Raw genomic sequence first — 17,538 nt, 5'->3', positions numbered from 1 at the left:
TACCCCTCAGCAATGCGAGGGCGAACTGTGTCCTGTAGATGGAGCGCCCCCTTGTGTACAGGGACAGAAGTGCGTAGGGGCGTTACCTTGGAGTCAGAGGGCGGAGCAAGATACGGTGGAGGTGAAGGACAAACTGCAACAACTTAATGACAAGATCACTCAGGCATACACACAGGTATAACCCCCCCATACACACACACACACACACACACACACACAGGAATGAAAGTGTAACCCCTCCATCTGATCTGCAGATTCAGAAGTCCCAGGACTCGACCAATCAGGTGAGACTGTCTGCAAACGAGCTGTCCAATCAGATGAAGCGTACACGTGATGACATCGATGAGGGACTGAAGGACATTAAAGACTTTGTTAAGAACCTGAAGGACTTCCTGTCAGGTGACTTTATTCAGCTTATGCATAATTAACATTCTGACATTTTTAATTTACATATTCACGATTAGTTTTGGATCCTGACATTTTTAATGGAATAAAAGTGCAGAGAAATTCTTCGGACATTTTTACTCATTTTATGTGTGTGTGTGTGTGTGTGTGTGTAGACCCGACCGCTGACCCTGCAGCAGTGCAGCGTGTGTGTGATGGTGTGTTGGGGGTGAAACTGCCTGAGACGGTTGACGCCCTGAAGAACAAGCTGAAAGAGATTCAGGACGTGGCTGCCTCACTGCCTGACACCAGCACGGTCCTAAAGAACGCCAGCTCACGCCTGCAGGAGGCGCAGAAACTACTGGAGAACGCCGAGAACGCCAGGTACGCAACACGCCAACACGCTAACACACACTCACACACACAAGTCTGATTGATTTACTGATATATGTGTGTGTATGTGTGTGTGATGTAGGGACACAGCACTGGGTCTGCAGGAGAACACTGAGGAGGTTCTGGCGTCTCTGAATGATGGTGAGGACGCCCTCACTGACATGGAGGAGAAACTGAAGGAGAACCTCAACATCATTGATGGAGTCAGGAACAACATCGTGAACGTACGCTAGAATTCAACATCTCTACACCCAGAACCATGCGTAACCCAGAACCATGCGTAACCCAGAACCATGCGTAACCCAGAAAAATGTGTTAATCGCTTGTCTTTGTCCCAGGTGGAGGACGTTCTGCTTCCTGTTGAGGGTTTAGTGAATGAGGGGAAAGGGGTAGTGGACACACTGCGCCCCCTGCTGGACCCGCTGAAGGAGGACGTGCTCAGAGGAAGGGAACTAGCAGAAGAGGCGGGGGAGAAGGCAGAGGGGGCGGAGCATGAGGCCAATACTGCAGCAAAGGTCTGCAACTACACACACACACACTGTAAACACACACTACAGAAAATACACACTGAACACACACAAACACACACACTTTCAGGCTGATGTGGATCAGGTGCAGATCTTCATCTTTTTCACACTTAATAAAATCTGTTTAATAATTTATATTTTATGATTTGTAATGATTAATTATTCTATTGTGTGTGTGTGTGTGTGTGTGTGTGTGTGTGTGTAGGACCTGGAGTTACTACAGCAGCAGTTGTTGAAGCTAAAGGAGAACACAGACACAACAAACACTACAGGTGCAGCAGGAGAGCGTCTACACACACTGCAGAATGATGCAACAGACCTGATCCAGGAGACTACTGACATCCTGAACCAACTCACAGGTACACACACACACACACACACACACAGTGGTTAAGAGTGTGTAACTGTTTATATGAACTATAAATCATCATGTTTTTAATAAATTAAGTAACCATTGGCCTTCCATATATAGATAAGGAGGCGGGGCTGCGGACGCTGGGGGAGGAGCTAATGCTGAACTCTCATAAACTAGAGGGTTTGGAGTCTCGGCTGAAGGAGCTGATCAGGAACATCAGCGCTAAAGTCAACAACCTGAGTGGCTGTGTGGGCTGAAGAGTCTGATCTAACACACACCTTCACATAAAACACACACCTTCAGTTCATCACAACTGTATTTATATGTAATGTTTCATTTCTGCTTTTTGTTTCATAATAAATTAAGAGACGTGAGCACTGTGTGTGTGTGTGTGTGTGTGTGTGTGTTCACATTCCTCTACTTCCTGTTTCACTCTTTAAGGAAACAGCATACACAACACAAAGTCTCAGATTAGACATATTACAGGTGTGTCTGTGTGTGTGTGTGTGTGTGTGTGTGTGTGAAGAATGTGGAGCTACTGAGTGTGACATCTCACACGATGCAGCAAAACAGCTCAGGAGGTTATTAACTTGGAAACTCCGATATCCATTAAATTTATATTAAGTACACACACACACACACACACACACACTCACATACACACTCACACACAGAATGAGATTGTATTAAAAAAAACCTGGTCTTGACCTGTGGGACACCTGGGGTCTGGGCTCGAACCCTATCCCTTCAGCATGGCAGGCGAGAGACAAACCACCCAGCCACCAACTACAATTATACACAGAAACATCTGCAGCCTTGTCACACTTCCTCTCTCTCTGTCTCTCTCTGTCTCTCTGTTTGTCAGTTCAGCTCAGAAGAGCTTTATTGGCATGAATGTTAACCAAAGTATTACATTTAGAAAATGTAACCCCAATGAGTTTTACACGACTCAGTAATGCACTGCCATATTATTATTGTTAATTACTCTGTTCATCACTAAACTGAGCTAAAGTAAATCCAAAATAAAAGATAAATGATATAAATATAAGAATAAAACCCCGAAGAGTAAATGTGAGACCCCTACTGGTTAAGAGGGAGCAAGCCCCGCCTTCCCCTGCTCTGTAGCGTCGCATGTGCTTATACACACAGAGAGAGACGGATGTGCACGAGACTATTGCTGATGTTAACCGCAAGCTTATTGCTGAAAAAAAAACAACTATAAACATGATAAATTGAGTGAATATCCATATGGGAGACCCGCGAGGACCTTGGAGAAACAGTCCTGAATTGTTGTAGACATTTTGGACTTTGGAATCATCGCGATCTGCGTGAGTGTGGAGGAAGCGGACAAGATCGTCTCTGAGAGTGAACATTAGAAGCGTGCTGGCTAGGTTTTTGTGGGATCGTGAGATCTGGAGAAGAAGATGGCGAGCCTTTTCTTTTGAATCGAACCAGAGCCATTCCGAGTTGGTCCAGAAGGGCAGGTTGTTCTTCTCTCACGAACAAATACAACAGTGCGGTAGGACGAAATCGCACCAATCACAGACTTTTGACCTTTTGGATTTGACCTGACTGAACACTGACTATTAAGCCGGCAAGACTGACATATCTGAGCTCAGATAGCATTTGGGGTGTTATTATTGCTGTCGTTGTATTTTACTTAATATTTTCATTTCTGTTAGGACGAGTTGTGTACATGTGTTGTACATGTACATGTGTACATGTTGCTATACAGTTCAATACACTTCAAAGCAACTGCACCTGTGGCTCCAGTCATTCTTCTTCACGCAACTCACTTTATCACTTCTAAGAATCTGGCTATTGGCCCATTCTCTCCATTTTACTTGAACCTACCCGACCCTATCCTGTAGCGGGCTACAAAAACATTAATTACATTAATTTGAATTTATAAACCTATCCAGTATAAACATTATAAACGTGTTAGATATGAAAGAGGTAGACATAAACAAAACAACTGCTCCTTCCCCCACAAAATAAATAAATAAAAATAAAATATTAATAATAAAAATAAAATAAAACAATAATAATAATAAATAAATAAATAAAATAACATATATATAGTTGATATATTATAAATAGCCTGTTTTAGTTCTGTCGAGTGTCTGGCATTTGTTACATTAAAGTATTTTGGTTGTGCTCAAGTTTCAAGTGTTTTGTGTTTCAGTTTTTGCTTTAATATATAACTAAAAAGAACATCTCTAAACGGTCATCTTTGCCTCTGCATTTATGCTACGCGGACACAAGTCCGCCGTTCGTGACAGAATGCCAGACCTTTTCAGTGGCATAGCAGAGGGGCCTCCCCTGGATGTTTTTTGGGGGGAAGCAGAGACGATAACGCTGGGGCGAGCGGACGCTGGAAGCGGTCGGCTGGCCATCCAGCGTAACTTAAAGAAGCGCGCAGAACGAAGAGGAGTGGAATCCTGCAGAGCGCGCAGGAGAGACACGGAACTAAACGAGGGGTGCAGCAGAGCGGGGAAGGTGAACAGACAAAAAATGTTTATGCGTTCTGTGCGGAAGAAAATTTAAAGCGCATACTGTACAAAGCTTGTGGGAGCAGGTGGAACAGCTCTAAAGACTGCTTGTCCTGCTCAACCTTCCTAAGAGCCACAGGGCGAGTTCGGATCTACCCAAGAGCCATGCCACAAACTCGGTTCTGCCCGAGAGCCATGCTATCCTCCTCCGCTCGATTACGAGGACGACAGTATTTGAATATTTAGAGTCGACGTTCCGTTACACCTTAGATAATGTAGCTGTAGTCAAAAGAAAAATTATTAGAGATAAGAAACTTGCTCCCTGGTATAACAATCACACCGCACTTTAAAACAGACCGCTCGGAAATTAGAACATAAATTGCGTCAAACTAAATTGTTAGTATTTCAAATAGCATGGGAGGAGAGCATCCTGAACTATAGAAAAGCTCTTAGTGTAGCTAAATCAATATCTCTCCACTCTTATAGAAAATAACAAAAATAATCCTAGATTCTTATTTAATGCTGTAGCCAAATTAACCAGAAATAAGACCACTGCAGAAATCTCCACAACAACATCATGCAATAGTGAGGACTTCATGAACTTTTTTAATAAAAAAATTGTAAATATTAGGCATAAAATTGAGGTTTTGAAACCGAACAATGTAATTGATTCAGATGTTAAACTAACTATATCAGATCAGAACCTAGAATACTTTACTCCCCTTAAAGAGAATGAACTAATTTCATTCATCTCTTCTGCGAATTCATCAACCTGTATATTAGATCCTGTACCGACACATTTTCTTAAACAGTACCAGCAATAACAGAACCCCTGTTGAGAATAATTAATTCCTCACTCAGCATTGGTTATGTTCCAAAATCTTTTAAATTAGCAGTTATTTAACCGATTATTAAGGGTTTTAAGGGCCTCTGATCAGGGTTTGTAACTATGCTTGTATTACTCGACCTCAGTGCAGCTTTTGACACCATTGATCATAGTATTCTTCTTCACAGATTAGAAAATGTAGTAGGAATTAAGTGTACAGCCCTCTCCTGGCTCAGATCCTATCTGACCCATCGTTATCAGTTTGTATGTAGACTTAAATGGTGATTATTCTGCATGTTCTCTAGTGGAGTTTGGTGTTCCACAAGGTTCAGTTTTAGGTCCACTGCTTTTTTCCCTTTACATGATTCCTCTGGGCAACATAATCCGTAAGCATGGTATTAGTTTTCACTGTTATGCTGACGACACACAGTTATACGCCCCAGCAAAACCTGATGAGATAAACCAGCTTACTAAAGTTGAGCAATGTGTGCAGGACATAAGAGATTGGATGCTAATTAACTTCCTTCTGCTTAATCCTGATAAGACAGAAGTTCTAGTCATAGGACCGCATACAGCTAGGAGTAAGATTTTAGATCACACCGTAACCTTAGATGGCCTTTCTGTTCTATCAAGTGCAACAGTAAAAGACCTCGGTGTGATTATAGATTCCAGCCTTTCATTTGAAGCACATGTAGATAATATTACCAGGATAGCATTCTTTCACCGCAGAAATATTGCCAGGATAAGAAATATATTGTCACTTAATGATACAGAAAAACTAGTTCATGCTTTTATCACCTCTAGGTTGGACTATTGTAATGCCTTACTGTCTGGTTGTTCAACTAGGTGCATAAATAAGCTTCAGCTAGTCCAGAATGCAGCAGCGAGAATCCTCACTAGAACCAGACGATATGAGCACATCACCCCTATCTTATCTTCACTCCATTGGCTCCCTGTGAAATTTCGCGTTGATTTAAAATACTACTCTTGACATATAAAGCATTAAATGGTCTCGCGCCGCAGTATCTGAGTGAACTACTAGTGTCTTACGATCCGCCACGCCTACTTCGATCAAAGGATGCAGGCTGCTTGTCAGTACCGCGTATTATTAAAACTACAGCAGAGGCAGAGCTTTTTCTTACAAAGCCCCAAAGTTATGGAATAGTCTTCCAAATAGTGTTCGGGACTCAGACACAGTCTCAGTGTTTAAGTCCAGGCTAAAAACCTATTTATTTAGCCAAGCATTTTTATAAATAGATTTGCCTTAGGTAAAGGAGCAGATCTGGGGGACTCATGGACGTAGAGTATTATGGTGAACTGGTATGTTTAGATGCTGTCCTCCTCACTCTCATTGATCACTCAGGTTTGTTGACGGTGGGGTGATTGTTTGCTTTACATCTCAGTTCCCCCTCATGTCTGTGTTTTCTACTGGCTCTCCCTTTTAGTTATGATGTCATAGTTAGAAAGTAGCAGCGTGCAGCAAGATTCACACCAAGACACAACCACAGACATCTAGGAGCAAACAGACCGATACCTACAGGAACTAGACCAGCTACAGATACCGGACTTAAAAAAGAAACATTTAGTAGGAATGGCATTAATAAAGGCAAAAGCAGCTGAAAAAAACTCTCAAAAACTCACTGACACTCAGGAGGAAGATAAAATAGACAGAAGCTAAACAAACCAAAAACTATAAATAAGACCATGTGACTGAACCTAAAATAAAAGGAAAAATTAAGATTAAAAAAAAAAAAAGTTGGAGTTGTTGGTGGGGTGGACTGGGCCTAGTGGGGTCAGGGCAGTGGTGCAGGATGGAGCGGGCTCCAGTGTGGAGCACACAGGTGGTGTTGTGGTGCAGAATGAAGGTGTAATGGTGCAGGATGAAGGTGTAGTGGTGAAAGATGAAGGTGTAGTGGTGCAGGAGGAAAGTGTAGTGATGCAGGATGGTGATGTGGTGCGGGATGGAGATGTAATGGTGCAGGATGAAGGTGTAGTGGTGAAAGATGGAGGTGTAGTGATGCAGGAGGAAAGTGTAATGATGCAGGATGGAGGTGATGTGGTGCAGGATGGAGAGAGCTTCGGCAGGGAGCGTGCAGGTGGAATGGTGGTGTTGGGTGGAGTGAGCTTCAATGTGCAACCCCTACAGAGAATAGTGGAACGATTGGTGGTGAGCAGACAAGAGAAACACGAACAGACAGTGAACAGGTGATAGTGAACAAAAAACATGGGAAGCTAAATGATAGGTCATACAGGGAAAAAAAGGGCTAATGAATATGAAGAAGTGGAGAGGGCTGTGTGTGTGTGGGGGGGGGTTTAAATAGCATGGGTGGGGCAAGTAGTATGGAAGGACTAACATCACCTTTAGAACAAGATGATGATTTCATAGATGAGGATTTCGAGGAAGACAGGTTCTCTGATATATCAGTCATCAATGTGTCACAATTTGGGGAAGATCAACAACTTTACACACTTGAACATCTTTTTCACATGGATAGGTTAAGAGTAGGTACTGTACCTTAAACATTAACGGGGGCAGGGATAGAAAAAGACAGGCCGTAGTCATACAATACTGTGGCGTGGGTGGGGTTTGAGTAACAACCGTCATGCTTTGCGGGAGGGATTGTTATGTGTTCACCGTGTTGGGGAAAGGTGTTTGGGGTAGTGGCTTCGGCCAGGTTGTGTGTGTGTGTGTTAGATGTCTGTTTTAGTGACTGTGGAATGTGCTGTTTTGTGTTGGTGCTCAATAAAGTCCTCCCAGCCATTTGCATTGGGCAGCCAGGAAGCTCACTCGTCTCTCCACCATTCTTTACGGCGATAAAAACGCTACATTTGGTGTCAGAAGTGGGATGGAGAGTAACAGGTTAGAGCGAACCCCGGAGCAAGCTACAGCTCCGTGCGCCGTCAACCGGCGAGGCGACCTGCAGCTGTACCTGCCGTCCTACGATGGCGCTGTCGAGCCCCACGCATTCATCGCCCAGGTGGAGCTAGCCGCTGACTTCGCGGGCTGGTCCCCGGCGGAAACAGCCGTCCGGGTGGCCCTCTCGCTGGAGGGCGAAGCCCTCCGGGCGTTGGAAGACCTCCGGCCAGATGAGCGGAAGGACTGGGCGAAGTTGCGGGAGTCGCTCCACTTCCGGTTCGGCGCGAATGACCGTAACGAGGCCGCGTGCAAGGAGCTGGCAACCCGCGTGCGGAGCGCCTCCGAGCCACTAGGGGCGTTCGCCATGGACCTGAGATCTCTCACACGCAGGGGCTACCCGGAATTCGGGCCCGTCCAGCAGGAAGAGCTAGCACGGCGTGCGTTCCTGCGGGGGATTCGGCCATCGCGGCTTCGCGAGCACATCCGGTTGGCGGCACCGGCTTCCCTGTTCGCGGCGCTGCGCGAAGCCGAGCGCGCCGAGCCCATCATGGCTGACTACCACGGCGAAAGAAAAGTAGGTGAACCTAGCCGGGGACAGGGCTACCCGTCGTGGCTAGGCCTCAACTCAGCCTCCGAGATTCCGCGACCACGCCGGGGCCAGGGACCGCCGGACTACAGCTGCAAGGCTCTCCGGCCTGAGGACAACGTACCCCAGCAGCCGTTAAGACTAGCTGCGGGGGGCGCCGAGGGGAAGCCGCCTTTCACAGCCGTCTTTGTTTCCCCAACTGCTGGGTTCAACTTTCGGTCAGGACGCTTAGGAAATCGCGCGGGTGTCTACGTAAACTGTGGCCTGGACAACGTTTCGTTACGGGCGCTCGTGGACACTGGCTCTACAGTTTCGCTGCTGCGCTGGGGAGTACTAGAACAAGGCGAGCGCGGTTGTATGCTGCCGGACCCGGCTTTGAGCATTCGCACCGTGTCGGGGAGTTATTTGAAAATACGGGCCTGTCGCACGGTGCTAATACAAGTAGGTGCAATCATTCTTTCCCATCCATTCTTTGTGGCAGACATTGAGGATGACTGTATCTTGGGGTTAGACATTTTGGAACGGTGGGGTGCGGTGCTGAATCTCGCGGACGGAACTCTGCGTGGTAGCTTTGGGTTAGCCAGGTTGCTAGTGCCCAAAGCGCAGCCGGACGTGTTAGAAGCACGCACCAGGGGGGCGGAACTTCCGGTGGACGCGCCATGTAAACATCCGGTAGCCGACCGAGCGAGGGTAATGGCCGAGCTAATGCAGCGTAGCAGTGTAGGGCTTAGTCAGACACAGACCGACACCGTGAAGTCCCTTTTGCACGAGTTCGCGGATATTTTCGCGGTAGATGAGCGCGAGTGCACACATACCAATCTAGTGCAGCACAAGATCGATACGGGTAACGCAGCGCCTCCCATTAGCTAAACGAGCTATCGCCGAGCAGAAGCTGCGTGAGATGGCCGACTCGGGCGTCATAGAGCCATCGTCCGGACCGTGGTCTTCGCCCGTTGTGCTTGTGCGCAAAAAGGACGAATCGTGGCGGTTTTGTGTGGACTACCGGCGGTTAAACGAGGTGACGCGTAAATATTCTTATCCGTTGCCGCGAATAGATGATGCGCTGGAACACGTTGCGGGCTCGGCGTGGTTTAGCTCGTTGGATTTGCGTAGAGGGTATTGGCAAGTAGAGCTCGCCCCGGAAGCACAACCAAAAACCGCGTTCTAGATCGGGCAAGGGCTATGGCAATTTTGGCGCATGCCGTTCGGCCTCTGTAACGCTCCAGCGACGTTCGAACGGTTGATGGAGAAAGTGTTAGCTGATATTCCTCGCAATCGTTGTGTCATTTACCTGGATGATTTATTGGTGCACGGCAAGGAGTTTGAGGTCGCGCTAGCTAACCTACGTGAAGTATTTTTGGCTATCCGGCGGGCGAATTTGCGGCTCAACCCCAAAAAGTGCCAGCTGTTGCGGCGAGAGACGGGTTTTCTAGGACACGTAATTAGTGCTAGAGGTATTGCCACCGATCCAGCAAAAATTGCGGCGGTACAGAATTGGCCTGAACCGCTAAATGTGTCACAACTACGCACCTTCCTCGGGTTAGCCTCTTACTATCGCCGGTTTGTGAAGGATTTTGCCACAATCGCCAGTCCACTGCACGGGCTCACGAAGAAGAATCAGCCGTTTCGCTGGGACAGGGTGCACGCGCGCGCTTTCACTGGGTTACGGGAAGCTTTGGTCACGTCGCCCGTTCTCGGATATCCTGATCCATCTCGTATGTTTATCCTCGACACGGACGCAAGCGATGTAGGGCTGGGGGCCGTCCTGTCTCAGGTTTCCGAGGGTAAAGAGCGTGCTATAGCTTACTTCAGCCGCGCGTTGTCAGGACCGGAGAGGAACTACTGTGTCACCCGGCGCGAGCTCCTAGCGGTCGTCGCGGCCCTTAAACATTTTAGGCTGTATTTATATGGGCAATCCTTCCTGCTGCGGACCGATCACGCTTCGCTGGTGTGGCTGCTTAGTTTTAAAGAGCCCGAGGGGCAGTTAGCGCGATGGCTCGAGCGGTTGCAGGACTATGATTTTACCGTTCAGCACCGAGCGGGAAACCTGCATGCTAACGCCGATGCTTTATCCCGCCGGCCGTGCAGCAAAGAGCGTTGTCGGCATTGCGAGCGGGTTGAAGAGCGCGTGGGTGTTTGCGACATCGAACGCTCTCCGACCCCCCTGAAGCAGAACGTTCTCCCTGCGCAGTCCTCCGGAGCCCCCGTCGGTAATCAGCCGTCCGATCCGGTGTGCAGCCGAGTTATTGCGTCGCATAAACCATCGCCTGTAGTCGTTTCGCCTGTGCCACAGATGGACTGTGATCAGCTAATTGCCGAACAGGAGAAAGATCCGGCGCTGCAGCGGGTCCTGGGGTGGGTTAACGCGGGCCAGAGACCGGATTATGCCGCTGTTGCTCACCTGGGGCCCGAGGAAAAAGCTCTCCACTCGCAGTTCAACCGACTAGCGTTGCGGGGAGGTTTACTCTACCGCCACTGGGAACGGCCGTGCGGCGCTGGCGAATCTTTTCAGCTGCTGGTGCCGCGGAATCTCCGGTGCTCCACTAGTGCCTAGTGTTGGGAATGGTGCACGGGCATGCGGGTGCAGGACACTTCGGAGTCACTAAAACGCTGCGGCGGTTGCGCGCTCGCTTCTACTGGCCGGGCTGCCACACAGATAGTGAACTCTTTGTGCACAGATGCGACGTCTGCACGGCAAAGAAGGGCCCTACCCAGCGCTCGCGAGCACCCCTGCAAGACTTTCGGGTGGGGGCACCTATGGAGCGTATGGGCGTGGACATTCTTGGGCCGTTTCCCATCTCCGATCGCGGGAACCGGTATGTGCTGGTGGCCATGGATTATTTCACAAAGTGGCCGGAGGCGTTTGCTGTTCCTGATCAGAGCGCTTCCACAACGGCTCGAGTGCTGGTGGATGAGGTGTTCAGCCGATTCGGCGCCCCGGAGCAGTTGCACAGCGATCAGGGGCGTAACTTTGAGGCGGAGGTGTTTGCGGCGGTCTGCGAGCGCCTCGGGGTGAAAAAGACCCGCACCACGCCCCTTCATCCGCAGAGTGACGGCCTCGTGGAACGCTTCAATCGAACGCTCACCACCCAACTCGCCGTGCTTACCAGCGACCAAGAAAAAGCCTTCGATAAAGTGGACCACACTTACTTGTTTACCACACTGAAGGCATTTGGGATGGGAACAAGGTTTACAGCGTGGGTCAAGCTTTTATACACAGAAGCATGCATCATACTAAAAGTTGGAGGAGGGCTTAGCTGTCCTTTTGAAATACAACGAGGGATCAACAAGGGTGCCCACTGTCAGGGGAGTAAGTATACAGCTTGGCCACTGAACCCTTTTTAAACAAACTAAGACCATGAAAACATGAACGGGTTATCAGAATATGGCACAACAAACAAAGTAGTGACATCGACTTACACAGACGATATACTGGTTTTTATCACCAAACAAGAAGACAGACATGTCCTCTCCAATAGCCTAAGAATGTATCAGGCCGCATCCTCTGTACATGTCAATTGGAGCAAATGCAAAAGTCTAAAAGCAGGTCAGTGGCAAGAAAAACAGGTTCCCAAACTCCCAGAGAACATGCAGTGGGGAAGAACAGGTTTTAAATACCTGGGAATATATCTAGGGGACGAAAACTACTTGGAGAAAAACTGGGAGGGAGTGGTGGAGAAGGTAAGTGCAAAGTTGTCAAAATAGACCTGGGTCCTGCCCCAGCTGTCCTACAGGGGAAGATACTGGTTGCCAACAATTTGGTTGCCTTGATGCTGTGGCATAAGTTCACAGCTCTTGAACCACCGGAACCAACAGTCAGAGAGGTTCAGAGAAGGATGGTGGACTTTTTCTGGAAAGGAACACCAGCACTGAACACTGGACACGGAAACCAGTACTCTACCTGCCGATACAGGAGGGAGGCCAGGGCTTAATCGATCTACAAAGCCGAATAAAAATTGTCTGGACCACATGCCTTTCTGTCTTTAAGGTTTTTCAGTGCGTCAGTCAATTCGTCTAGTGTAATTTGGTAATCAAGCGGGCTTTGGTTATTTTTTATGATGTTTTCTACATTTTTTAGTTTATTTTGGATTACTGTTTGATTTGTTTTAAGATTTTGTGGGGAGATTTCTTTAAAAAGTGATTCAAAATAGGTTGTCCATATTTTTGAATGTTTTATCGATGTGTCCTGCGTGTGCGTCGGGTTCAGGTTGTTCCATTTTTCCCAGAACTGATTTTCATTGATGGATTCTTTAATTTTTTTTAGTGTCTGGTAGTGCTGTTGTTTTTTATCGCAAACTAACCCGGGATGATCAAAAGACATAGCAATTAGCGGTTAGCCCATTGTAGCGTGGATGGTAAACCCAAACGCGGAAGCAAACGAGTAGGCAGGATTACCACGCGAATTAGTCTAAGGACTCTCACAGAAGGGGAGCAAGGGAAAAACACAAATTTAAACCGCGTCCTATAAACACACACTCGAATCAGAAAGTAAACCCAAGAAAGTGAGTACTCACGTAATGGCAGACGAACAATCTGAATCGACATGGGCAAACTCAATGACTGAGCGATGTGAAGCGCCATCTTGTCTCCTTTTATGCTTCCGGGTCCTAGTGCAGGTCGCGACGCGAGTGTGTATGACATAACTGTTTGTAGTTCTTTAGTGTTTCACAGTATTTTTCTCTGAGTTCAGTGTTTTGTGGTAGTTTGTGTTTTTGGTTGGATAGCTGTCTGAGCTGTTTTCTTGCAGACTCTCACTCCTCGTCAAACCATTTTTCAGTGTTGGATTTTTGTTTATGGTGTTTGTTTTTTTTACACAGATTAGCTTTAGTTGCTGATATGTGGTAAATTGTATTTATTTGCTCTACTGCGAGGTTTACACTGGTTTGATTGGGTTGGAACTCGGTTGTTAGGAAGCTGTTAATGAGATTAGTAACCTCTGTAGAACTCATTGCGTTAGAAAGTTCAGACACACTGTTAGGGCTCCATTTATAGCCCTGATTAAGGTTCAGTAGTTTGTAGTTTTCTCTTGTGTTAATTGGCTGCTGGATTGTTTTTAGGTAGACATTAACTTGGCAGTGGTCTGATAAGGGTAGCTGTGGTCTGACAGTGAAGGCACTTATGCAGAAGGGGTCCATGTCAGTGAGAGCGTAGTCGACTACACTCGACCCAAGAGCTGAGCAGTAGGTGAACCCACCTAAGGAGTCTCCTGGGATCCTACCGTTAAGTATGTACAGGCCCAGGCCTCGACAGAGCTGCACCAACTTCTTACCGTTCTAATTAACTACAGGATCTGGGTTGACTCTTTCTTTTGTTGTAGGGGTTAAATTGGGAAGTGTGTTAAATATATTCTCTTTTTGGTGAAGATCCGTGGTGTCACTTGCCAAACCTGTCCTGGCGTTAAAGTCTCCACACAGCAGTACATTTCCCTGAGCCTGGAAATGGCATGTTTCTGTGTGGAGGTTGTGAAAAAAGGCTTGACTGTAGTAAGGGGACCCTGCAGGTGGAGTCTAGGTAGACTGCAGAGATAAACAAACCTTTCTCATTGTTCACTACACCTCGTCTGAGCTGAAGCCAAATATGTGTGAGCTCTCTTTTTACAACAGACAGGTAAGGTTTAAGATCATCTTTATACCAAATTATAACTCCACCAGAGTCTCTGCCATGTTTTATGTTGGCTCTTTTAAAGGATGGTAGTATAATTTCTCAGTAGAGAAGAGAGAGAGAGAGAGAGAGAGAGAGGATTTACTTGTATTAGAGATACAAAAAAAAGATGTAGCCAAAGGACTCTTTCTCCTTTTTTTTTCCCTTCTCTCCAGTGCCTATACAAGTATTTTTGCAAATTAGTTGGAGTAGTTGTCGCACCTCTCCAATTTCTGTTGAGTTTGGGTGTGTTTTACCTTAAACTATATCAGCATATGAGAGGTGCTGCAGGGGTGGAAGAGGTTGAGCTTTATTATAAGTTGCCTTCTGCCACAGGGTGTTTCTGAAGCAGGGATCCTGCCTCTGTGTTGGTCTGGATTCGGTTCTTGCAGTCTGTTCTTTGCCAGTGTAAAATTTGATGGACTTTGAGTTGTTGACGATGGTTCTGTTGTGTTGGGCTTTTAAATGGTGTGTGCTGTAGGTCATATGTCTTCTATGTTCAGGTGGTTGGTCGGGTGTGTGGTTGTTAGTAGGTGGTCTTCGACTTTGGGAGTTTTTAGGCCTGCTGAGCTTCGGATTGTTTTGGTCTCTCTTGAGTGCAGCATCCTTTAGATTTTTGGCGAAGAGTCTGATTCCGTTCTGGTGTAGGTGCACATGGTCAAATTGGGTGTTCATCTGTTATGGTTGGATGCTGTGCAATGGTGGTGTTGGGGATGATGGAGCATTCTTTGGTTATATTTTCATTGATTTTTTTGATGAATTTCCAGGAGTAGTCTCTTCTGGGTAAAACTGTTAAGATGATTATATTGGTTTGTGGAAACACCATGTGAGCTTTTTCAGCTATCCTTTTCATTAAGTCTGCTACTTTCCCTCCTTTGGAGTGCAAATCATTTGTGCCAGTGTGAATCACTATATTTTGGGGCGTTTGAAGTTTGGATTGGCAGAGTAGCCTGAGTGCACTATCAGTGGTGGGACACCAGAACTTTGCGACTCTGTGTGTGGGGAACAGCTTTCTGTGATTTAAAAATTTGCCATTGGAATCTATGAGAATTGCAGTCTTGGGGTGTTGTGAATGGTTGGTGGGCTGGATTGAGGATTGGTTGTTTGGTTGGGTGGTTAACTCGCTGGTTGGGGGGTTTGTTAACTGGTTGGTCTGTTGGGTGGCTATTTGACTGGTTGATGGGGCAGCTAACTGGCTAGTCGATGGGGCGGCTAATTGGCCAGTTAATGGGGCGGCTAATTGGTTAATCAGTGGGGTGGATAATTGGCTGCATGGTGGAATGGCTAACTGGCTGGTCGGTGGGGCGGCTAACTGGCTAGTTAATGGGGCGGCTAACTGGCTAGTTGATGGGGCGGCTAACTGGCTAATTGATGGGGTAGATAATTGGCTGCATGGTAGGATGGCTAACTGGCCAGTCAGTGGGGCAGCTAACTGACTGATCTGGTTGATTTGTTGGGTGGCTAGTAGGTTGTGTGTAGGCTGGGGGTCAGTGGTGGTGTGGGTGTTCTTGACATGAATGTGGGACTGTTCGGATATCTCAGTTAAGGTGTTGAGCTGCTGTTTAAGATTTATAATCAGAGACTCTTTTTGTTCTAGTTTGTCCTTAAGTGTACACATCTCCTCTCTGAGGAATTTGTTGTCTTTTTGGAGCTTGTCCATGTTTTTTTCCAGTTGTCCTATTCTGGTTTGAGTCTGTTCTTTAAGCTGTTGTGTCTCCTCTCTCACTTGTTGGATTGTTTCACTGTCTTGTAGTTTACTCTCCTTGAACTCCATGATCTCCATCTCAAACAGGGAGAGACACTCTTGTATGCGTTGTACAGACACTGCAGATCGGGGTGTGTGAGGGGGGTTTGGGGAGTGTGAGGAGTGGAGACTGGGCTGTGTGTGTGAGGATGGCTGCAGGGGAGTGTCACATGCAGAAGGATCAGGGGGAGGAGGGGGGCAAGTCTCTGAGCTGGGATGGGCTTTTGTTAGGATTTTTTTTTCCTTCTCAGCTAAAGCTTTTAGCTCATTAAATTCAGTTTGAAACTTTGCCAGGCTGGATTCTGGTCCCTGAATCATTACAGTGCCGTTGTTATACAGGTTGATGTTAAATGTGGGAGTGGTGTCAATGTACAGTTGTCTCATACTCTTTCTCTCTCACTCTCTCTCTCTTTGTCTCTCTGTCTCTTACTCTCTGTCTCTTTCTCTGTCTCTTACTCTTTCTTTCTTTGTCTCTCTCTCTCTGTCTCTTACTCTTTCTCTCACTCTCTCTCTCAATCTGTCTCTCTCTGTCTCTTACTCTCTCTCTCTCTCTCTCTCTGTCACTCTGTCTCTCTCTGTCTCTTACTCTCTGTCTCTCTCTCTCTGTCTCTTACTCTCTGTCTCTCTCTCTGTCTCTTACTCTTTCTTTTTTGTCTCTCTCTCTATCTCTCTCTCTCTGTCTCTTACTCTCTCTCTCTCCCCAAAAACAAACAACTGAACCACATTAATGAACATAGTGGAGTTTAATTCATTCTCAGTGTTTTACACACATTCATTTAGCATCTCGGTCACACACACTCACACACACTGATAATCATTAACACAGTTTGAGGTCTGAACCAGAACACTCCGGTCTCTAAGACTTTGGTTTTTCTGTTGGTTTTATACAGGGCCCGCCCCGACACACACACACTGACACACACTGAGACACATTGAGACACACACAGACTGTTACTCATTGACACACACACTGACACAAACAAACACTGATACACACACTGATACACACACTGATACACACTGATACACACACACTGACACACACACTTCCCTCTCCTCAGTCAGGTGTGCTGAGCTTTACATCACCGTGTCTCAGTGTCGCGCACTAGAGGAGGGTTAAAGGATTTAATGCTGAAATCACACACATCAGTGCACAGCTGAAAGGGACAAGAATAGGGGCGGGGTTTGTCTCTGTTACACACAGTCCTGTAAGCGCAGCAGGTCATTTATACTCCCATGGTCTCATTTCAAATAAAACATGAACTCTGTCTTTCTCTCACAGACACACACACACACACACACACACACACAGAGCTTATACGATTGAAACAATAATATAAATTTTGAGGTTAGAAAGTTGTGAAATCTGTCCGTTAAGACAATATCCTGAAGAAAACAGTTCCATGATTTTCTAAGAAGGAGACACACACACACGCACACACACACATGCACGCACACACACTCCATCAGATCAGTATTTAAGAGTAGAGCAGCGGCATTTTTAACACAGCGACCTGATGGACAATCGCTAATCCACACAGAGGAGGAATTAAGTCACGTGGAGCTGCGCTAATCTGAGCTACGCTAATGTGAGCTGCGCTAATCTGAGCTACGCTAATCTGAGCTGCGCTAATCTGAGCTACGCTAATGTGAGCTGCGCTAATCTGAGCTACGCTAATGTGAGCTGCACTAATCTGAGCTACGCTAATGTGAGCTGCGCTAATCTGAGCTATG

The 17,538-nt window shown here is 46.7% G+C and overlaps 1 protein-coding gene across 1 annotated transcript in view; it reads left to right on the top strand.

Moving 5' to 3' along the window:
* lamb3 (laminin subunit beta 3) overlaps positions 1–2,041 on the top strand; it is a 7,181-nt gene extending 5,140 nt beyond the window's left edge. The window contains exons 16-22 of the mRNA XM_053484303.1: positions 1–175; positions 255–399; positions 561–768; positions 860–1,001; positions 1,116–1,292; positions 1,510–1,663; positions 1,777–2,041. The exon at positions 1–175 is cut by the window's left edge and continues 29 nt beyond it. Of these exons, the coding sequence (XP_053340278.1) occupies positions 1–175; positions 255–399; positions 561–768; positions 860–1,001; positions 1,116–1,292; positions 1,510–1,663; positions 1,777–1,916 (1,141 nt within the window). The 3' untranslated portion in view covers positions 1,917–2,041. The remainder of the gene's footprint in view (positions 176–254; positions 400–560; positions 769–859; positions 1,002–1,115; positions 1,293–1,509; positions 1,664–1,776) is intronic.
* The last annotated feature ends 15,497 nt before the right edge of the window (positions 2,042–17,538 follow it).

This window comes from Clarias gariepinus, chromosome 23 (genome assembly GCF_024256425.1).
Source record: "Clarias gariepinus isolate MV-2021 ecotype Netherlands chromosome 23, CGAR_prim_01v2, whole genome shotgun sequence".
Taxonomy (NCBI): Eukaryota; Metazoa; Chordata; class Actinopteri; order Siluriformes; family Clariidae; genus Clarias; species Clarias gariepinus.
The sequence above is the reverse complement of the archived record's forward strand: the minus strand, read 5'-3'. Positions and strand labels throughout refer to the sequence as shown.